This window comes from Melanerpes formicivorus, unplaced genomic scaffold, assembly GCF_026170545.1.
Source record: "Melanerpes formicivorus ecotype bairdi unplaced genomic scaffold, bMelFor1.0.p_v2 SCAF_3, whole genome shotgun sequence".
Classification (NCBI taxonomy): domain Eukaryota; kingdom Metazoa; phylum Chordata; class Aves; order Piciformes; family Picidae; genus Melanerpes; species Melanerpes formicivorus.
In genome coordinates this window covers 13,886,697-13,906,724 of record NW_027142355.1, presented here as the reverse complement: position 1 = coordinate 13,906,724, position 20,028 = coordinate 13,886,697, and the positions used below count along the sequence as shown (strand labels likewise).

At 42.0% G+C, this 20,028-nt stretch overlaps 1 protein-coding gene across 2 annotated transcripts in view; it reads right to left on the bottom strand.

The window, feature by feature from the left end:
- The window catches only part of RELN (reelin), a 290,574-nt gene that overhangs the window by 115,218 nt on the left and 155,328 nt on the right, over positions 1-20,028 (bottom strand). For both annotated transcript variants that reach the window (XM_068167080.1, XM_068167089.1), the window contains exons 9-10: positions 17,296-17,392; positions 14,417-14,657 (exon numbers count right to left, since the gene is read on the bottom strand). In XM_068167080.1, the coding sequence (XP_068023181.1) occupies positions 14,417-14,657; positions 17,296-17,392 (338 nt within the window). The remainder of the gene's footprint in view (positions 1-14,416; positions 14,658-17,295; positions 17,393-20,028) is intronic.

Genomic DNA, 20,028 nt, shown 5'->3' with positions numbered 1-20,028 from the left:
CAGCAAATTTTGGGCCTGATGTGTATGAGTGACAAGGTCACATTTGCCATATTTAATATCAATACCATATCAAGTAACTCTATAGCAAACTGTATAGCCTCCAGACTCAAAATATTTACTCTTCCTACTGCATTTCTGCACATACCACCTCAGCAGTATCAAAATAAGCCAGAGTTCTTCCCCAATGTGCTCTGGCTACCACAAGTCTCCAGGACTATTGACCTGCAAGAAGGTGCCTGTGAGGAGTACATGGGGATTGAAGTACAGATTTTCTTCTTTCCTCCATCCTGCTTTTACGTTCTTTTGTTTCTGATAAAATGGTAGAAGGCTGCCATATCTGTGCAGCTTAAAGAGATTAACAACCAACCTACCTGACCTTAATGCAAATGACAACTTGGCATTTTATTGAAATGTTTGTATTACAACACCACTAGCAAATGTAATAGTTAGCTCAACCACTTTTAGGGTGGAAACCTTGGTAACATTGAAAGTGAAATAAAAAGTGATAAATTACAATAATTCTGCATTCTTACCACAGTTCAATATCTGAAAAAGAGGTGTAATGATGCCAAATTGCACTGACTTTTTCAGTATTGTCTGTGCAATGGCCTCTTGTCTCTGAACCCCTTCAGAAAGTGCTAAGAAAAGTATGACAATCACCTCTTCTGCATTTAAAAAGGTTATGGTAGTGCCACCTAATTAAAGTTTCTAACAAAGAGAAGTATGTGGCAAGAAATGAAAACAATATCTTTGTCTATGAAATTTTATGAGCAAAGTACAAGATAACACATCTTGTCAGATTCTGTAACTCTTCCTTTGCTAAGGGACATAACTGAAATTATTTTGTGGCTCATTGTCAAGTCTGGTTGACAATAACCTAGCAATTAATTTATATTTAGGCATGCAATTTGTGACTACATTTCTAGTGGTGCCTACAGATTGCTAGAAAAATGCCTGACTAATTGAAGTTGAGAGACATTAGTTGATTAGACTAGAATATAATTAAGCAGGTTGGAAGAGACCTTTGAGATCATCGAGTCCAACCTATGATCCAGTGTGCCACCTGGGCACAGTGCTGGCTCCTGTTCAGCCTACTATCAACCAGCACCCCCAGGTCCCTTTCTGCCTGATCGCTCTCCAGCCACTCTGACCCCAGCCTGTAGCACTGCATGGGGTTGCTGTGGCCAATGTGTAGAACCTGGCACTTAGATGTGTTAAATCTCATGCCGTTGGACTCTGCCTATCTGTCCAGCCTGGCAAGGTCCCTCTGCAGAACTCTCCTACCTTCTAACAGATCAACATCTGCCCCCATCTTGGTATTATCTGCAAATTTACTGATGATGGACTCAATCCCCTCATCCAGATTATCAGTAAGGATATTGAACAGGATGGGGCCCAGCTCTGATCCCTGGGGGACTCCACTAGTGACTGGCCGCCAGCTGGATGTGGCACCATTCACCACCACTCTATGGGCTTGGACCTCCAGACAGTTCCTAACCCAATGCAGAGTACTGCTGTCCAAGCCACGAGCTGACAGCTTGGCCAGGAGTTTGCTGTGGGGGACAGTGTCAAAGGCCTTGCTGAAGTCCAGGCAGACTACATCCACAGCCTTCCCCACATCCACCAGGTGGGTCATCTGATCATAGAAGGAGATCAGGTTGGTCAGGCAGGACCAACAGGATGACCTGTTCCATAATCTTGCCTGGCACTGAGGTCAGGCTGACAGGTCTGTAATTCCCTGGTTCATCCAACCGGCCCTTCTTGTGGATGGGCATCACATTGGCCAGCTTCCAGTCTTCTGGGACCTCTCTGGTGAGCCAGGACTGTTGAAAAATGATGGAGAGTAGCTTGGCCAGCTCATCTGCCAGCTCTCTCAGCACCCTAGGATGGATCTCATCCAGTCCCACGATAGGTTGGACTTGATGATCTCGAAAGTCTTTTCCTGGTTAACTCTATTCTAGTCTGGATACATGCTGATGGATGAAGCAGATGAGAATGTGAACCATTTGCATCATCTGTGCTTCCTCAGCAGGGGCCAGGGCTGCCCTGCTCATGATCCTGTCTTCACCCACCTGACACATTTCCCATACCTGTATAATTATCGCACCCAGTTCACACTTAGCTTTCATGCTTATAATTTCATGTTCCAAGCAGTCACTCCCTGTTGTGGCTTTTACTGGCCTTTTTCTTTTTTTTTTCCCCCCATGCAATGGGCTGCTGAGGGGTGAATAACTTCAAAGAGTCCTCTGCCAACATTTCCAGGAGCAAAAGAAGCTCTGCAGGAGATGGTCCTTCACCCGCATTGCCCTCAACTACCTTGTCAGTTCAACATTCAGGAGGCTGCTGACTGTGTTGGATTATTTCATGGTTTTGTAACAGGACTTGAGCAGATTATGGACTGAATGGAAACCATCAGACTCATTTTTTCTTGGTTTCAACCCAGGCTTTGAATCTAAGCCTATCAAAATGAAGAACTAATGTGCAATTGACATACTGTGTTGTCGTCTTCCCAAATTAGAGGCTTTACAATTGCAGTGGTAGTCTATATACTTTTAGTATTTAAGGACTGAATTTTACATGTGGGGCTTTTTTTTTTTTAGTCATTCTGAAGTGATAAAAACTGTGGGAAGAACATGCATGGTGTTTTAAAACTGCCTGGACTAAGTTCTCTCTAAGACAGAGATACTACAGATTTCTCTGTGTAGATGTAGAGTTCCTTTTTACAAATTCCAGATTAAATTTGTTCTGTTTTATCTTTATCTGCACTTACTTGATTTATGTGCAAATTTTGTAACTAAAAAGGATAAATTATAGCAACCTGTAGGATTTTTCTCCTTGTTACCATGGAAGTATCAGCTGTAGATCCATAACTAAAGCAGAGTTTAGTTTTATTTAAGGGGATTTAAAGCCTGTAAAACACTTAGTGTGTTCTCGTGCAAATCCCTACACTAAAACAATAATTAATTTGTCAGGAAAAGCTAATTTAGAGAATAAATCCTTTGACAAATCTGATAACCTTCATTCAACAGAGCTTTCTCCTGAATCACCTACATAACAGAACATAGGGCAGGCACTTGATGATCTTGAAGGTCTCTTCCAACCTGGTTTGGTTTATTCTAAATAAATAAAGGTTTATTCTAATACACTTGAATGGAGCCACTTCACAAGAGTACCTATTTCCCATTGTTTGCCACTGGAGCAGGGCTGCCACAAGTAAAACTGTTGTCTTCCTAAATAAGCAACCCATGCCTGTTGCCAATGGAAAGAGGCCAGTTTCTGTTCAGAGACTGTGGTCATCCCAAGGGAACAACACCAAAAACAACAACAAAAAAAGTTTAATTTAATCTGGCACTACCAATGCTATTATTCACAAGCTGCAATTGCTGAGCTATTGCTTTACATGAATAGAGCAAAATGAAAATTAGCTGGATGTGTTCCTGTATCTCAGCATGCCTGGATTTCTTTCAATCTGATCTTCACTCTGACTTTTGTGTTTCTAAAGTTTGTCTGTTGGATAGTTATGATACCACTGCTTTTTCCTGGATTTCACAGCTGTGCTCAGCTCATCCTCGCATGCCTTCACCATCTCCCATGTGTACCATTTTGGGGCTCAGTTTTCTTTGACTGCCAACACACACCACTACATGTGCTGGTGAGGTGATCAAACATGCCCATTCTGCCCATCATACTTGGCAAATTCCCCACAAAATGACGTCCTTCAGACACTTCCTTAGTACTTTCCCCAACAAGCTTGTCACTGGTGACACTGGAGAATGCACTGCTTACCAGGAAGAGACCATCCCCTCTTGCAATATTTCCTGTCACATCTCTGCAGCTCCAGCTTATCTCCTGTTTTATAAATGGGTGGCAATTTTCTGGGACACAGAGAATCTCTTTGGTTAAGGTCTGAAGAGAGCAGTAGTACATTCTTTGCTCAGAGCTCTTTGAAACTACACTGGTAGCACTATAAAAAATCCCATCCCATTTTCATGGTATCGTTGCTGTTGCCTATGAATACTTCTAGTCTATGAATACCATTGCTAGCTGAGTTGTCTATGAGTGCCAGCAAATATTATTAATTCAGAAGAGCTTTCTGTTATTCATTGTAGGGGCATTAGCAAATCATTTGAATGTACAGAAAATGGGAGAGAAATGAATGCCTTCAAAATCAAACTTTTGCCAAGAGCCTGTCACATTCTTTATCCCACTCTATTTTCCTCCTATTTTACAGTTTCTACTTACAGTTTTCACCATTTTGGGATAGGTATTTTTAGGAAAGTCTTTTGACCATCTGAGATGCAGAAGGGTTTCCGTTAGGACTGTACAAAACATTGGTCAGCAAAATCAGGGACATCAGATTTCCAAAGCAACTGGGCCAATTTTTTTTTTTTTTTTTTTTTTCATAAGTAAATACTGATCAACTATTCTGCAACATTTTACATAGATTCATAGAATCAACAAGGTTGGAAAAGACCTCAAAGATCATCAAGTCCAACCTGGCACCCAGCACCTCATGCCTACTAGACCATGGCACCAAGTGCCACATCCAATCCCCTCTTGAACACCTCCAGGGATGGTGACTCCACCACCTCCCTGGGCAGCCCATTCCAATGGCTAACAACTCTCTCTGTGAAGAACTTTCTCCTCACCTTGAGCCTAAACTTCCCCTGGTGTAGCTTGAGACTGTGTCCTCTCGTTCTGCTGGTGGTTGCCTGGGAGAAGAGACCAACCCCCTCCTGGCTACAACCTCCCTTCAGGTAGTTGTAGAGAGCAATAAGGTTTCCCTTGACCCTCCTCTTCTCCAGGCTAAACAATCCCAGTTCCCTTAGCCTCTCCTTGTAGGGCTTGTGCTCGAGGCCTCTCACCAGCCTCGCTGCCCTTCTCTGGACACGTTCAAATTTATTCTGGACACATAGATTTACTCTGAAGAAAGCACTCAGGGATCAGTGCTGGGCCCCATCCTCTTTAACATCTTTATTGATGATCTGGATGAGGGCATTAAGTCTATCATCAGTAAATTTGCTGATGACACCAAGCTGGGGACAGGAGTTGATCTGCTAGAGGGTGGAGAGGCTTTACAGAGAGACCTCGACAGGCTGGACAGGTGGGCAGAGTCCAACGGCATGAGATTTAATGCATCCAAGTGCCGGGTTCTGCACATTGGCCACAACAACCCCATGCAGTGCTACAGGCTGGGGTCAGAGTGGCTGGAGAGCAGCCAGGCAGAGAGGGACCTGGGGGTGCTGGTTGATGGTAGGATGAACATGAGCCTGCAGTGTGCCCAGGCAGCCAAGAGGGCCAATGGCATCCTGCCTGCATTAAGAGCAGTGTGGCCAGCAGGAGCAGGGAGGTCATTCTGCCCCTGTACACTGCACTGGTTAGGCCACACCTCGAGTACTGTGTCCAGTTCTGGGCCCCTCAGTTTAGGAAGGATGTTGACTTGCTGGAACGAGTCCAGAGAAGGGCAACGAAATTAGTGAGGGGCTTGGAACACAAGCCCTATGAGGAGAGACCGAGGGAGCTGGGGCTGCTTAGCCTGGAGAGGAGGAGACTCAGGGGTGACCTTATTGCTCTCTACAACTACCTGAAGCGGGGTTGTAAACAGGCAGAGATTGGTCTCTTCTCCCATGCAGCCAGCACCAGAACAAGAGGATACAGTCTCAGGCTGCAGCAGGGGAAGTTCAGGCTGGAGGTCAGGAGGAAGTTTTACACAGAGAGAGTGATTGCCCATTGGAATGGACTGCCCGGGGAGGTGGTGGAGTCGCCGTCACTGGAGGTGTTCAGGAGGAGACTTGACAGGGTGCTTGGTTACATGGGTTAGTTGATTAGGTGGTGTTGGGTGATAGGTTGGACGCGATGATCTTGAAGGTCTCTTCCAACCTGGTCTATTCTATTCTATTCTATTCTATTCTATTCTATTCTATTCTATTCTATTCTATTCTATTCTATTCTATTCTATTCTATTCTATTCTATTCTACTTTGATTTTACAGATAAAACAGTTAAAAAAAAAATCTACCCTATTTTTTTCTTTTCTTTTAAATCTGGCACAACTAAACCACACAATCCATTATAATATTTGTTCTTCACAATAAAGGCAGTCAGATATCATGCAAAAAATAGTTTAGTCACAGCAGCAAGAGCTACTTGGGTAGCTGAAAAGCAAGTAGCTGCATGAATTTCATAATGCATTAAAACATTTCTGGAGCTTCTCCAAATTAAATTACTTGACCTAATCTGTAAAAGTTAATTTAAATGGCCCTAGGTAATATCTGGGCATGCCTGCAGCATGCCTGAAAAAAATCTCCATATTTTCAAAGACTTGCATGAGAGCACCATGTAAGGAGACATTTGCGACCCTCAGTGTGACCTCTTGGCTGGGGTGAGCCTCTGGAGGTTTTCTCTTCACCCTCCCTTGTGAAATAGCACAACCATCAACCAGCTCAGCCTATGTCACAGTTGCAGCTAAGGACACACCCTGAAGATTTTTTTTAAAGCTCAAAAGCCAAAGATTAGGAATGTAAACAGAAGCACTAAAGTTCATCCAAACAAGGTTCTGTCCCAGCTGTTCAAGTCAAACTTGTGAATCAATAAGATACCTCTTGGCTTTACAGTACGGGATTTCTTTACTTGGAGAGCAGAAAAGAGGGCAGCTAAATGATACAACTGTGCCATTCGGAGAAGCATCAACAGGAAACCCTAGTGTGAAATTCCTCAGTGTAACAGATTTTTGGCTGAGGTGCCGCATATCATCTTCCTGAGGTTCATTCCCACAGTCACAGTCCCATGGAAATGTGGTTCACCTCTGCCTTTGAGGTATCCACAGACATCTTTACCATCATTAAATTAGATTTTTACCAGAGACAAACACTGATGCACGTCTTCATATTATCTCCCTTGGGCTTAATGGTCCCAATGATTCTTTCAAGGCAGCTGTAGCCTCACAATTTATTTCTTGGCGACGTTTCTCGTGTTGGAATGAACGTGTTGGGCATTTGGGCAGTGCCAGCTTGCAAAGGGCTGACGGCAGATGGAAAGAAATCTGCCCAGTATGCCTTCACCTCTACATGAGTAGAGGGCCATCAATTTCCCCCATTAAGGAGTTGTCAGGCAGCCCGCCCAGCTGGAGGAGCATCTCTGATAGCCAGGCTGGCTGGCGGATGCTCTTCAAACACAAAACACACAGAACACACTTAAAAAGGAAGCAAAAATATCACTTGTCGGCAAATTGAAAATGCATGGCTCTGGCTGCAGCCAGTTTTTTAATGACTGTAATGTTTTAAGTGATTATTTTTGCCACTTCAGATTGCTCCTTAGAGAGGAAAGGGTTTTTTTTAATTAAAATCTAGGCAATGCAAACAGATGAGAGATGAGAAGCAGAAAAACAAGAAAAAGTATTAACAAAATTAATTAAAGCAGCATTGGATAGTGTGTGTTTCTGGGAATGGATCATGCAGGTTTTAAACACTTTGACATGACAGCAGGTACAAGGATAGATTCAGCCTTAGTAAAATCATAATCCCTATGCAATGTGTCAGCCAGCAAAAGTACAACGACAAAATTTAGGAAAGCTTCTAAATTCTGGGGAATTTGGCTGTTGATGCTTCTGTCCTGAGGTCCCTTCTTTAACCAAAGGAAAAACCCCAATGTGTTTAGAATACTTTCCCGTGAGATAAACAGGGCTTTAATCTTTCCCACATCATTTAACACAGGTTACAGAATTAAACCCTTGGCTGTGAAGAAGGCCAGATGCACAGGGGGTTACAGGGCATCTTCCCTTGACACAACAATAGGGTGAACCTTGTCCTGTGAGGTAGTGAAAAATGGTTTACAGTGGGGGTTTTCACTCGTCATTTCCCATTGTTATTCAAAGTGCTAGTGTTCAAAACACTGCCTGTTTGTGAGGCATTTGTATGGTTCTTCATTATTTAGGACATTTCAGGACATTTGTACAGCATCAGTCTTTCTGGTGATGACTGATTTCCTTAATGAGTCATTTAACTGGCATGCACTGAACTATTTCTATATGCTATTGGGAGCAGTTGATGTTCTGAGTGCTCTGCAGTGAGCATGATTAAACCTCAACTGTTCTTTCCAAAGTAATGATGTGTGCTTAAACCACTGTGAAATCAGTGAGAAAGAGACAACCACAGTTATTTCTACTCTTTGGTATCTAACGGGTCAATTCATGTTATTTTTATTAATGTGCATCTCACAGTGACCTGCAAAGAGCAAATTCTTCCCTCCTAGAAGGCAGGAAAGACCCCTGGTGCTTTGATGCCAGTTCAGAGCTAAGGCTGGCTCCCTGCCATCCTGATCCACACTTCCGAGCCACAGGGAACTGACATGGAGAAAGGTGCAGGTTCCTCTGCTGCCCAGCAGTGATTCTCAGCACCACAGTCAACTCCCTGTCAGTTCTGATAAGCCCCTAGCTATTGTATCTCAGGATTATTATTTTAATTAGAAGTGTGATTATTAACCAAAGAAAAAGCAAGAGCAGTTCCTGGCATGAGCTAGGTCCAGCCCTACAGATACACAGATACCTCCTCAGGGGCACAGCTCAGCATGCCCACACACTCACTAAAGGGAGCTGGTTGACAGGTTTTGTGCACTCTGCTCAGTTTTCCTCAACTCTCCTCCTCTCTCACACTCCTCTTTCCACCCACAGAGAAGCAGGAATGGCTCTCAGATGTGCTGCAGCAGGAAGCCTGCTTGCTTCTTCCCAGAAAGATGTGGTGAATATGGGCTCCTGAGAGGCAAAGCAGCTAGTTGGAAGGCTGGGTTTGGCCCACAGACCAAATACTGCCTTCCTATATCTTAGTCAAAACACATAAGAATCTTATCAGAAGCCCCTGCCTCTGTGCAATTTTTCCCAACATAGCCATTTCAATCTGCCATTTTCAGTTCAGCACACCTAGAGCATCACCTGTCCTCTTGCAAAAAACATGTATTTGATCTAAGTTAGACAGTGGATACCTCAACATCTTTTTTAAACAAAACTTTAAAACCAAAAAATGGAAAAAAAGAGTCTTGCTCCTCTCAGCACAAAGAAAGATAAGATGGAATATCAGGATGTTTGTTTTGAAAGAAGACCATCCTATAAATTAACAGTATTCACAGACTTGGAAATCTGCTCTGGAACTGAGGGGCTGGAACAGCTTCATCAGCTTTTCCTTTTGCCAGACTACTAGGCCTGTCTGCTTGACTGCCCTGCCCCGTGACAGACAACAACAGAAGGTCAGAAGGAACTAGCAGACCTAGGATGTGCAGAGCCCTGCCCTGTGGTGAAAGGTCACGGACTTTCACAGACATGTTTTCAGTGTGAATTTTCCATTCTCCCACTCTCCTCATGCAGCTTTCACTTCTGCTAAGTTGTCCTGCATTTCTGCAGAATTAAAATGAGCTCAATGGTGATGACCTGTTACTCCAGGGGTTTGCTGTGTCAGGATAATGGGATTGGAACATTTTCAGGATTTACTGGTCATGTTCATGGTAGTGAATGGCATGCTCAGGTACGATTCCCTGGTCCTAAACCAAATTTGCTGAGTGTTGAGGGTTGAAGGGGAAGGCTGCAAAGCCTTCTTCCCCGCCCCGTAATTAAAGGGAAGAAAATTGAAAGGGAAAAAAACTGCAGCCGGATTAGCAAAGGGATTGTGTGCTATATTTACAAAGCAGTTTAGGAGATGCCGGGAAATATATACAGAATTTACAGTATTTGCAATATATACAGAAATATACAACAAAGTAACACAGAAATGAGATTCCCTTCCCCTGTATGGAGGAAAGGTTTCCCCCTGTACCCCCTTCTCTCCCCCTTTTCCCCAGAGAGGGTTAGAAAGAGAGAAAAAGAGCAACTGTTAATTAAAAGCAGTTATATGGTTAGAGCAAGTGTGTTAGCAGAGGCCTTATCTTTTTCCAAGGTCAGTCTGGCCGAAAGCCCAGAAGCTGTGAGCCACGGAAGGAGGGGGAGAAAGACTGAGACTAGTCCCCCTGGGAATCAAAACTTAAGGCAGTGCTTCTGCTTCTCCACCAATGAAATTAGTTTAGACCTGTCTTGTTTATAAAACATTCGGCCATGGTGTCCCTTTGTTAAAGGCACCGCCTCAAACGGTCACACTGAATGAAGCTGGCACAGATCTTATCCCCTTACCCTATACCATGCTATGCCAGGCTGCATACTGATGGCTATGCCCATCAGCACAGACAACCTCAGGCACAGACTTCGAGTCCTACAGTCCAAGCAAACCAAATTGACCAGCTGAACTGCAACCTTCAACCACCAAGTGAAGAGCAGCTGCACCTATTACAAGACAGCAATTCTCACTCTTTTTAAAGGTGAGCAGTGTCACTGCGTTAACACATGCCAATCAAACACATCACCACTCTAGTGTCTGCAATGATCTGTGTGATGCTTATTCCCAGACACAGACAAATCCCAGAGATAATTGGTTCGGTCTCCATGCTATTTTTATGTAACCAAAGAACTGTGGAGACATGACTGTAAGACTGCTGAGGTTGTCTCTCAGCCTCAGTTTTTGAGCTTGCACATTCAACCTTGGTCCAGGGTTATCTCAGAAAACTAAAAACTTGGCAAATGTTATGCTTCAAAACACAACGATTTTTGGTAAAAGATTAAAGACCTATGAAGCACCCACTGAAAGATGTGATCACTTTTCTGTTTTCTAGGAGTAGAGATCCAAGAAGCATTACTGAAGGAAGATTTTATCTTTTTCCCAAATATCTATGAAGTCTTGAGTTCACAGAGTTTAAAAGCTCTCAAAACATCGCTGTGCTGCTTGTGCTTCAGCAGTCTCAGCAACCAGTGCAACATCCCAGCCACACTTGGTTGCAAGGCCATGCTCACTTTCAGAGCAGTCACTGGAGGTACTGAAATGTAGTCAGGAATTTATCCTGTTCAACACCCTTCCACACAGTTCAGCACAGACAAATATGTTCCAGTGGATCAAATTAATCTCCTAAGGGTTGCTTGGCCTTGCTAACAGAGTTTCTTGTCTTTTGCTGTCTTCTTTGGAACTGAAACACACAATATCAGTGGCTTATCTCTCAGCTTGCTTCCTATCTAAGCAGTCAGTTCCAGCTGCGACTGCAACCAGCCGTATGCTTGCAAATGAGTAGCAACCACTCCTGAGCGCAGCAAGACACAGAATGAAATTCCTGGTCCAAGCTCAAGCAGACAGAGAGAAGGAGAGACTGCTTCCCAAGCCAGGCACAGGCACATTCCCACAGTGCTTACTTGAGAGCACACTGTGCAAATCCACCAAGCTGGAAGGACTGCATAGGTGCATGATTACCACTGGCCACTCCAGTGACTGAATCCATCACAGAACCTAATCCAGGACTCAGCAACAATTTTCATGACAGTGAAGAAAAATTGGATACTTTTTGTCATGTCACCTTTTTACTTTATTAATCTGGGCAGTTTTACCAGCCAACCCCCTGGATTTTCAAAGCTTGCTATTTGGTTTAGTTGTCCTCAAGCACTACCAAAGAAAATTTTCTATAGAAACCCCCCAGTCTTTCTTTGTAACTTGATAAGCATCCAACAAAAGCATGAGCCAGGAATAAGAATCAATTCTAAAAGCCACTTCCTGAGCACCTACAGGGAAGAACTTACTGAACCACACCTATGTAAGCAACAGCAATATTTATTCTGAGCTACCAACAAACCATATCTTAATGCCTGTCTCTACTAACAGAGTAACCTACTGAGGCAACAAAATGATATCTAGTGAGAATTCCCTTCAAACACTGAAGTGCTGGGTGAGAGGGTAGTTCTTACATGGTAACCAGCTTAGGCCAGGGACCCTTCTCTGGGCTTGACAGCAAATTTCCACCTTGGAAAACTCTCTCTTCCCAGAATAGTGATGTCAGGCCTACTGAAACAGTTGTTTGCCCATCCATGAAGATGCATCCCTTGAAGAAAATGTCCGGGAGCTGGCACAAGCCAAAGCCAAGTAAGGGGGTGCTGTAACAACTACAGCATGCAAAACCATGGGCTTATGTTTGTACCCTTGTTTGCTTCATTCACTACCCTGAATGTATCATAGATCCTCCAAGGAGAAGGTTCCACCACCTCAGCAACATCTGCTGAGGCAATGCAGAAGTAAACACTTGGAAGAAAACTGTTACCCTAGTTTTTCTACCAGAAATAAGCATGTATTTTTTTCCCTCTCCTTTCAGTTCTGCCACTCGGCTGGATGAGTTATCTCAGACTGGCACTGCCCTTCCACCTGAGAAATGTGCAACATCAGTTACTCTGGCTGATGAAAAGTGGTGAGCAAGAAAGGATGAATACAGAAGATAACCCCCATAAACAGAAGAAATTTAGAAAGGTAATTCTTCTTGTTTCTTTTTGGTTTCCTTATTATTTCATTCCCTCAGTTCAAAGAAATCACTTATCCTTATGGCAGAATTTAGGAGAAGAACTGACCCACAGTTTTGCACATACTAATCAAAAGCGAGTTAAACAACAAATAATATCCAAAAATGTAACTGTTCATTTATACTGTCAAGAAAACATTGAAGGAATACAGGGAAGAAGTTAACACAAACTTTAGGGAGGATTTTTAAGGCCAGTTTATCCAAAATGTTAACTGACAAATGACGGAAGGATATGATTTGAAACTTGTCAAAGAAATGGTTCTTGGTGCCATAATACTAAAACAGGGTCTGTGCTAAATTTGATGTAAACTTTGACCCAATTTATAATTTTACAAACTAACATAAAGTTCATATTGCAAAGTCTGTTCAATTGCATTTGGCAAGATTGCTGCTGAAAATTTGAGGAAAACTGAAGCAAAACCGTTAAAAAAGAAATTTGGGTATGGGAATATCCTGGTGACTGCCTGGATACACTAACAGTGTTTGAAATAATTACAGGGTCCCATGAGGAATAAAAGTCCTGGGTCATACACACCCTTTATCTAGTACCCTTTATCTACCACAGCCTTTGCCATTGCCTTAAGCTGGTGCAAGAGGCTACAGATAGCCAATGTCAGCAGGAAGCATACAGAGGCACATTTCACTTCTCCCTAAACCAGAAAACTGCCTTGGAGGAATGGCAGATTGGTGAGACCTTACTTGTGCCTCATATAGTGTTTGAGCTTGGATGGGATTTTTATGCTTATGGACACAAACTGGCTCAACGTAACCAAATAAAACTTAAAGCCCACAACAATAAAAAAATTAACATAAAAATGTTTTCTTGTTAAAGTTTAGATACTGTTTGTGCAGTGTTTGGGCTTATGGGATATTGCTTTGCTTTGATGCTTTCATGTATGTGGGCTGGGTTTTAAAATTCAGAGGTAAGACTGACAATAAAATTAATATTAATTGATCACAGAAAATTACTTCATTAAATACGGAGGGCACTATTTGATTCGAAAATCTCCTATAAAAACATCATTATTGTGGTTTCAACAGTCCTACTAAAGTAAAAAAAAAAACCCAAAAGTTGAAAACAAAAAAAGGAACATGCAGGTATTAAGTAGATTGGAGGGAGTATTTATTTCTAAAAGGATTCCCCTGAGGTCATTTGTATCATGTTCGGTGAGAAAAGGATGAGGCCATAACCAAACTCTCATTACCCTCAGTATTCAACATCTGTTTCCTATGCAGTTGCCAAACCCATTACCAGCATCATAAATGAACCCCAACACTAAAACTGCTCTTTTTTGTGAATGAAAAATAGGATGTAAACAGAAAGTCATCTGCTGTTCAAATACTGTCTGCTTGGAAACATAGAAAGCAAGAATCCAACTGGTTTTCAGATGTTGAACAACTGTGCGCTTGATGGAACTTCATGCACAGAAAATTTTAAGGACTCCTTACAGTTTTTTTCCAGGGTTGTATGGTCTTTCTGGATCTCATATGTCAAAACAGAATCTTATAGAAAAAGAGGCTTTCAAGGAAGAGCCACTCCCTCAGTGCATGCTGCAATGGAGGTGTGATATGTACAGTCAGAAAAATTGGGAAAACATGGGTTTTATGATGGTTTATAATGAGTTGCGAGCACGTAATGGTAGATGAACAACACCAAAATAAACTAAAAGGTAGATTTTTGAAATATCCAATGTAGAGACTTGAATTTGCTTAAGAAGTAATATACTGTTTTGCTAAAAGGCAGATGTTTCCCATTTTCTGTTATATGATCTTTGACATGACAGTATAAACTGTCACTGAGGTTTGGTCAAGGTGGAGAAGTCACACTGTTCTAGGATGCCCTGACGGGACAGAGAAAAAGGGAAAAACAAAGTCAAAAGAGCCCAGTTCTATAAAGTGCTGAAGTGGTCAAAACACCCTTATGTGTTTAGAGTTTTAGAGTTTGGTTAGATGTTGCTCTCTTCTTCAACATATGAGAGCAACAGTAACATTAAGCCATAGAAAACCAGACTAACCTTGACTGTGGCCCCAGGAAAGAAAAGCCAATTTCCAGTATCAACAGGATCAAGATTATCTTCTAACACAACTTTTCTGTGAGCAGCATTTATGATCAGGATGTTGTCCAATGCCCAACAGGCTTCATACACATCACCAGCAAGAACATAGTCTTGTTTCCACTGAAAATGGATGTCCTCTCCTTTAGCATCTTCAGGAAGGTACAAAATGTGGATGATGGTGCTGACATTGGAAGGGGCACTGAAAAACAATGATAAAAAATTAGAACAGCTTTAATCCATAGCCAGGAACACTTTTCCTCTGTTTAACCCATTTACTATGTGTGACAGTTGTGCTGACATCCTTTGTCTACTGATAAATCTTCTATGGAGATCAGAAAATACCTGCCCTGAGGCAGAGTCCCACTGTGCCAGGCAGAGCACATACAGCCTGAGCAGACAGCTGTGATTCAAAGAAGTGCAAGAAAGAACAGATCAGTGCTGGTGTTTGGAGAGCAGGACGTAAGGGCAGGGCAAGTCACACTTGATCCTGGTCACAGGACTTAAGTGTTTTGCAGGTATAACCAAAAGGAAATGTTAAAACACTTTACAGAAACAGGTCTCCAAAAACAAGATTTTTGCATGAGCTTTCAGAAAAAGAAACTCCTGAGTTCTGGTGTCTGTCCCTCAGAGGTCTGGATGAAGCAGAATGGCTGGAGGGAAAAGCTGGGAATTTTCTCTGTCCAGGTTGCCTTTCTTTCCATGTTCTGCCTCCAGAACAATACAAAGGAAACAACCAGTTTTTCCTCTTTCTTACTGTTGAAAATGTGGGGAGGAGAGGAAGACCTGAAGTATCTTGCAATGATTGAACTTTCCTTCCTAGAGCAGTCCTCATAGCCATGAAAGGCTTGAGGTGCACCCTGAGTTCTGGGTGAATATCTTAGCATTGCTAGTGGCAATGAAAGGAATAAATCACAGTATCACAGTACAGTAGTACTGTGATGAACTGTGTGTTCAAGGCAAAAGTGGTGAGAATTACTAGTTTTATTAATCCTCCCAGAAAGGAATTAGCTGTATTCAAATCTCAGACTGCAATGAGTTACAGAGCTGGGGTTTGCAAGATGTCAGCTACTCAACCTTGCCTCTGCCTTGGCAGGAGAATAGTTTCCCAGAGACAGTTTAGAGCTTCTATGGAAAAAAGACATCAAAGCTTGTTTATATAGCCCAAAACGGAGGAACTCCTTTTTGCTAAGCATGATAGACTGCAGTGAGATGTTGAAAGGCAACTCTGTCCCATATTCACACCCAACGCCTGCACCCACAAAACCACCCTGCACTTGCTAAACATTATGTTTGTCATCCTCCACTTCAGCACTGCCCTGACACATTGACCTCGATTCTCCCTGAGTCCACACACAGCACTTGCCTTCCCTAGAAGATCTTTCCCTTTCCACCCAGGAGACCAGAGCTGAAATCCCACCAACACAACACCTTGCCTTCAGTCTCTGCTGCTGTCCCACCACTCCCCAGCTCTCCCACAGTTCCCTGGAGCTGCATTTAGCAATGTGCAAGCCACTGAAGCACATTTAAATAAACACTAACTCATACGGACCCCAGGAGAACTGAGCATTCTTCCATAACTGATCCTCTCCACTTGGCACGACATTGCTCTAGTGACCTATTTTGTACTGCTGGCTCCAGCATTCAAAGTTAAAGCAACACAGATCAAATTGCATGCACATTAACTCAAGACAACTGGGTTTCAAGGGCTTGTGTGAGCACACCACCACAATTCTCAGTTTCCTGGCTTGCAGAGCTATGAGGGTACCTGCAGTGTTGATATGGCCTTGGGACACAAACCTGCATCAGTGTGAAAAAAACAAGAGGTAATGAATGGTTACTCTGAGGCAACTTCAGTGGCTGCAAGTGAAGTTACTCTTGGTTTATATTTTTCTGAGATAAGAATTTGCACCAATTGTTTTACTAAAATTGGTCATAATATGTAACTCTGTCACTCCCACAAGGAATGAGATGCTGAAATCCACAGCCTTATAACTAGAATTTTGCTTATTTATCAGGAATTAAGTAGTCTTGTGCTCTGCAGATTGTCTCAATGGACTGGAAGTAGGCTCAAGCACATGGCCTGCAAGGCACAAACACAGAGATACCACAGGAAAGCAGACTGAGAGTCTATGAAGACATTACCTATAAATGAAATTTTTTCTTCCCCAGCCGTACTTACAAAGCTGCATATAGATGTCAATGAACAAAATAACTTGCCTAGTATTATTTAATAAAATTCTCATTCTACTCTCTTAGACAAAAAAATCCATCTCTGACACTGACTCTCCCTTTAAAGGTGTGCACATTGCAATAAAGATTTTGAATTCCCATTTATAGTCCTTTCTGCTTTCATGTAAACCAGTTTATTTAAAAACAAAGCATAATTCACCAGAATCTTGCTATTATAAGTGTGTTAGGAGTCAAGAGTTCATATCAAACTATTTTTATTGAGCATTTTATCCTACCAAGGTAGAAAGTCTCAATACTATAAATGATGGCTCTTGCTGACAGTGAAAGTGGTGCTAAAAGTCCAAAAGTCAGAATGGCTTTGATTTTTCAGGCACCTGAACTTGCTGGTTACTGGAGTTGCACCTTAACTCTGAAGTCATTCTCTTCCTTACCTCCCACATCACCAATGGATGAAATTGTGACTTACCAAGCCCCGGGTCAGTTTTGCAGCTAGCTTTAGAGATCCTAATTTCACCCCTCATCTTCTAACGTTTATGAACAGGTGAGAATCAGAAAGTTAACAATTAAAACAAGTTTTAAGAGAGCCAGGTTTAAACACCATCTGCTCAGCTGCAAAGCATGAAGATGATTAAAAAGCTATAACCAACCTAATTTTCTCCAGCTGAGTCCAATCTGCCGAACTGTTCTTACTGTAGGACACGGTGATGCTGGGGTCTGAGTAACTAAAGCGACAGGAGCCCGATCCTGGGGAAAGCAATAAAAGGCAAAGTGTTACAACATGGTGAAGCAATAAATGATCCTCCAATGACCACATTGCTGACTGTGCATTTGTCACATCATCACTTCTCCCAGCTTTAAAGCACTTTGATCGATGATGAAATTTCCTGCGATCTGTTGTTGGAGGTAAACACAAACTAATGCATGCTTTATGAGTCAGAAATGAAGTAGGAATGATAAATCACAGCAGTGCCCTGTAATCCCTTCAAATTTCCCAGGGGAAGCCAAGTAAATTACTTAACACCCCCCAACCACAGGAAAAAAACCCACCATATAATGTTTAAACAAAACCTTATTAGAAAATGGCCCATATAGTAGCATTCATAGGGAAAAGCACTCAGAGATTGTTCTTTTATATTGCTATATAGAAAACAGGTTTCTCAGAACTGAAAAGATGGTGATAGGAAAATGCATGCAGGATTACTTAAGGCAAGAGCGAATGTGCTTTAGGAATTTAAAAGAATTAAGACATTACAAAATCAGTTATTTTAAAGATGTCTGAAGAGAATTAAATTAAGAAATCATCCAACATACTCACTAGAGCCTATAATTAATAATAAACATTTTATGGTGATCTGTGGATCTCAGAACACTTTACAAAAATGAACTAATTAAGCCTTATGGCACCCCTGCAAGGTTGGGTAATATATTTACTTTTGATTTATAAAAGGCTGCCTTCTGGGTGTTGTCACAAAAGATGAACTTGATAATTAATAAAGGGGACAGTCAAAATAAAACAAAACCCGGAGACTGAAAACATCAACAAAGAAAACATGACAAACAACCTAAATGGTAATTAAAGACATTAAAATACTATTTTTCCTCAAATAGCTGATAATTCAATACCCAGAAAAATCCTAACTTATGCTCCAAAGATCAACATTTCTATTTATAAACATGTTAAAATGTGAGATTCAAAGAAGCAGACATCAGCTACCTTCCAGATTTAAGAGCAGCAGCTCTCAATTAAACAGCACCTCTGATTGCATCAGGATATTACTGAGTACTACAGCTTTGCTCACAGCAGGAGTATGCATTACGTGTGCTACTAGTAGCTGGTTATGTTTATGTGTGCTTAAGGCAGGTTCAGTCACACTGAAAGTTGTGTGTATGCCTACTTCTGTATACATATAAATGTACATATATAGACAGCCAGGTGTGGGAACAGCTGACCATAAAATGCTGTTCTTTTCCAACCTGGGGTACTTATTTTTGTAATGAAATAAATGGCATGGTTACAAAGGTGTTAAGAACTTGTACAAGAGCACAGTTCACACATGGTAATGGGAACATATGTCATTAAGTACACTGCTTGCAGCCCCTGCTCCCCTGAGGCAGCACACATTCATAGCTCTCAGCTCTACAGAACTACTTTTCTGCTCCCACAAACACATCACATACCTCTGCAGGGGGAAAAACATCCCCGAAAATGGCATGAAATCTTTAGAATTTTGCCTGATGCATCAACCAGCATCCCAGAAACACCCCACAAAGTTGCTTTATTCTCTCTTTCACTCCTGTTAAATTGTTAACTAGAGGAACAGACACTTCCGAACCGCTGCAGCTGCGTGTGGCGCGTTCAGCTGCTCTGACACATACATTCTTGCTGTAATGAGGCACAGAATAATTAATATTGCAAAGGCAGCAGGACTTTGAATTACCAACCATGTACCCAAAATGACTACAAAGCAACTGTCTGGTTATATTTAACTGACAAGGCATTTTATTTCTATCATATTAAACCCAACTGATGTCAGGAAAAGCCTTTACATTTCATGTTTGCCCATCTGCTGAGATGGTCCTGCTTTACTGAGTGACATCTGCTGCTGCCTCCTACTCCTGTGCCATTTAGGAGTTCCCACCCTTAACCATGCTTGGTCATTTTATTTCAGGGAATTCAGTTCAAAAATCAGTGAACTTCCGCCAGTTTAACCACTTTGGCTGGCCAGAGGTTGTGAGGCAAAATAGAAACATACTGAGTTTTCTGTCAGACAGAAAAGAAAGGAACATAAACAGTAAAAATCAGCAGCAATACAGACTTTATAATGTGTGCCATTCCAGTCAGTGTCACCATCATCAATTTTTGGTATGGAGCTTTTAAAGCCGAGTCCAAATATGCTGCTAAAAGAGGGGAGAAGGCCATATTTGCTGCCCATATTGCAATGATGACAGGAACTGAGTGTTCCCTGTCAGTACCACCAGCATCAAGCTTGCTGTCTGTTAAATCTGAACACCCTCAAACTACACAAAGATCAAAGTTACTGCTTAAAAGAAATGGTGACGCTGAAAAAGGGCTTGGCAAGGTAAGTGTGCTATTTCACTTGTGCTGTTGGAAAGGGAGCAATGGAGATAGAATGAAAGGAGGGGAGACAAGTGCTGGGGTTTCTTATTATTGAAATAAGCAGAACAAGTTGTATTAAGATTAAATTTAATGGATGTATTAAGGTTAAACTTAGTTTAGGAAAGTCCTGAAGGCAAACATAAGCAGCAGTTACTGACTGTGACAGCAAAAGTTTTTACATTCCTGACTCCATTGCAAGTGAGTAAGGTCATTTGCCATTTAAGCACCCAATAGTATAAAACTTGAACTGACAATAACAACA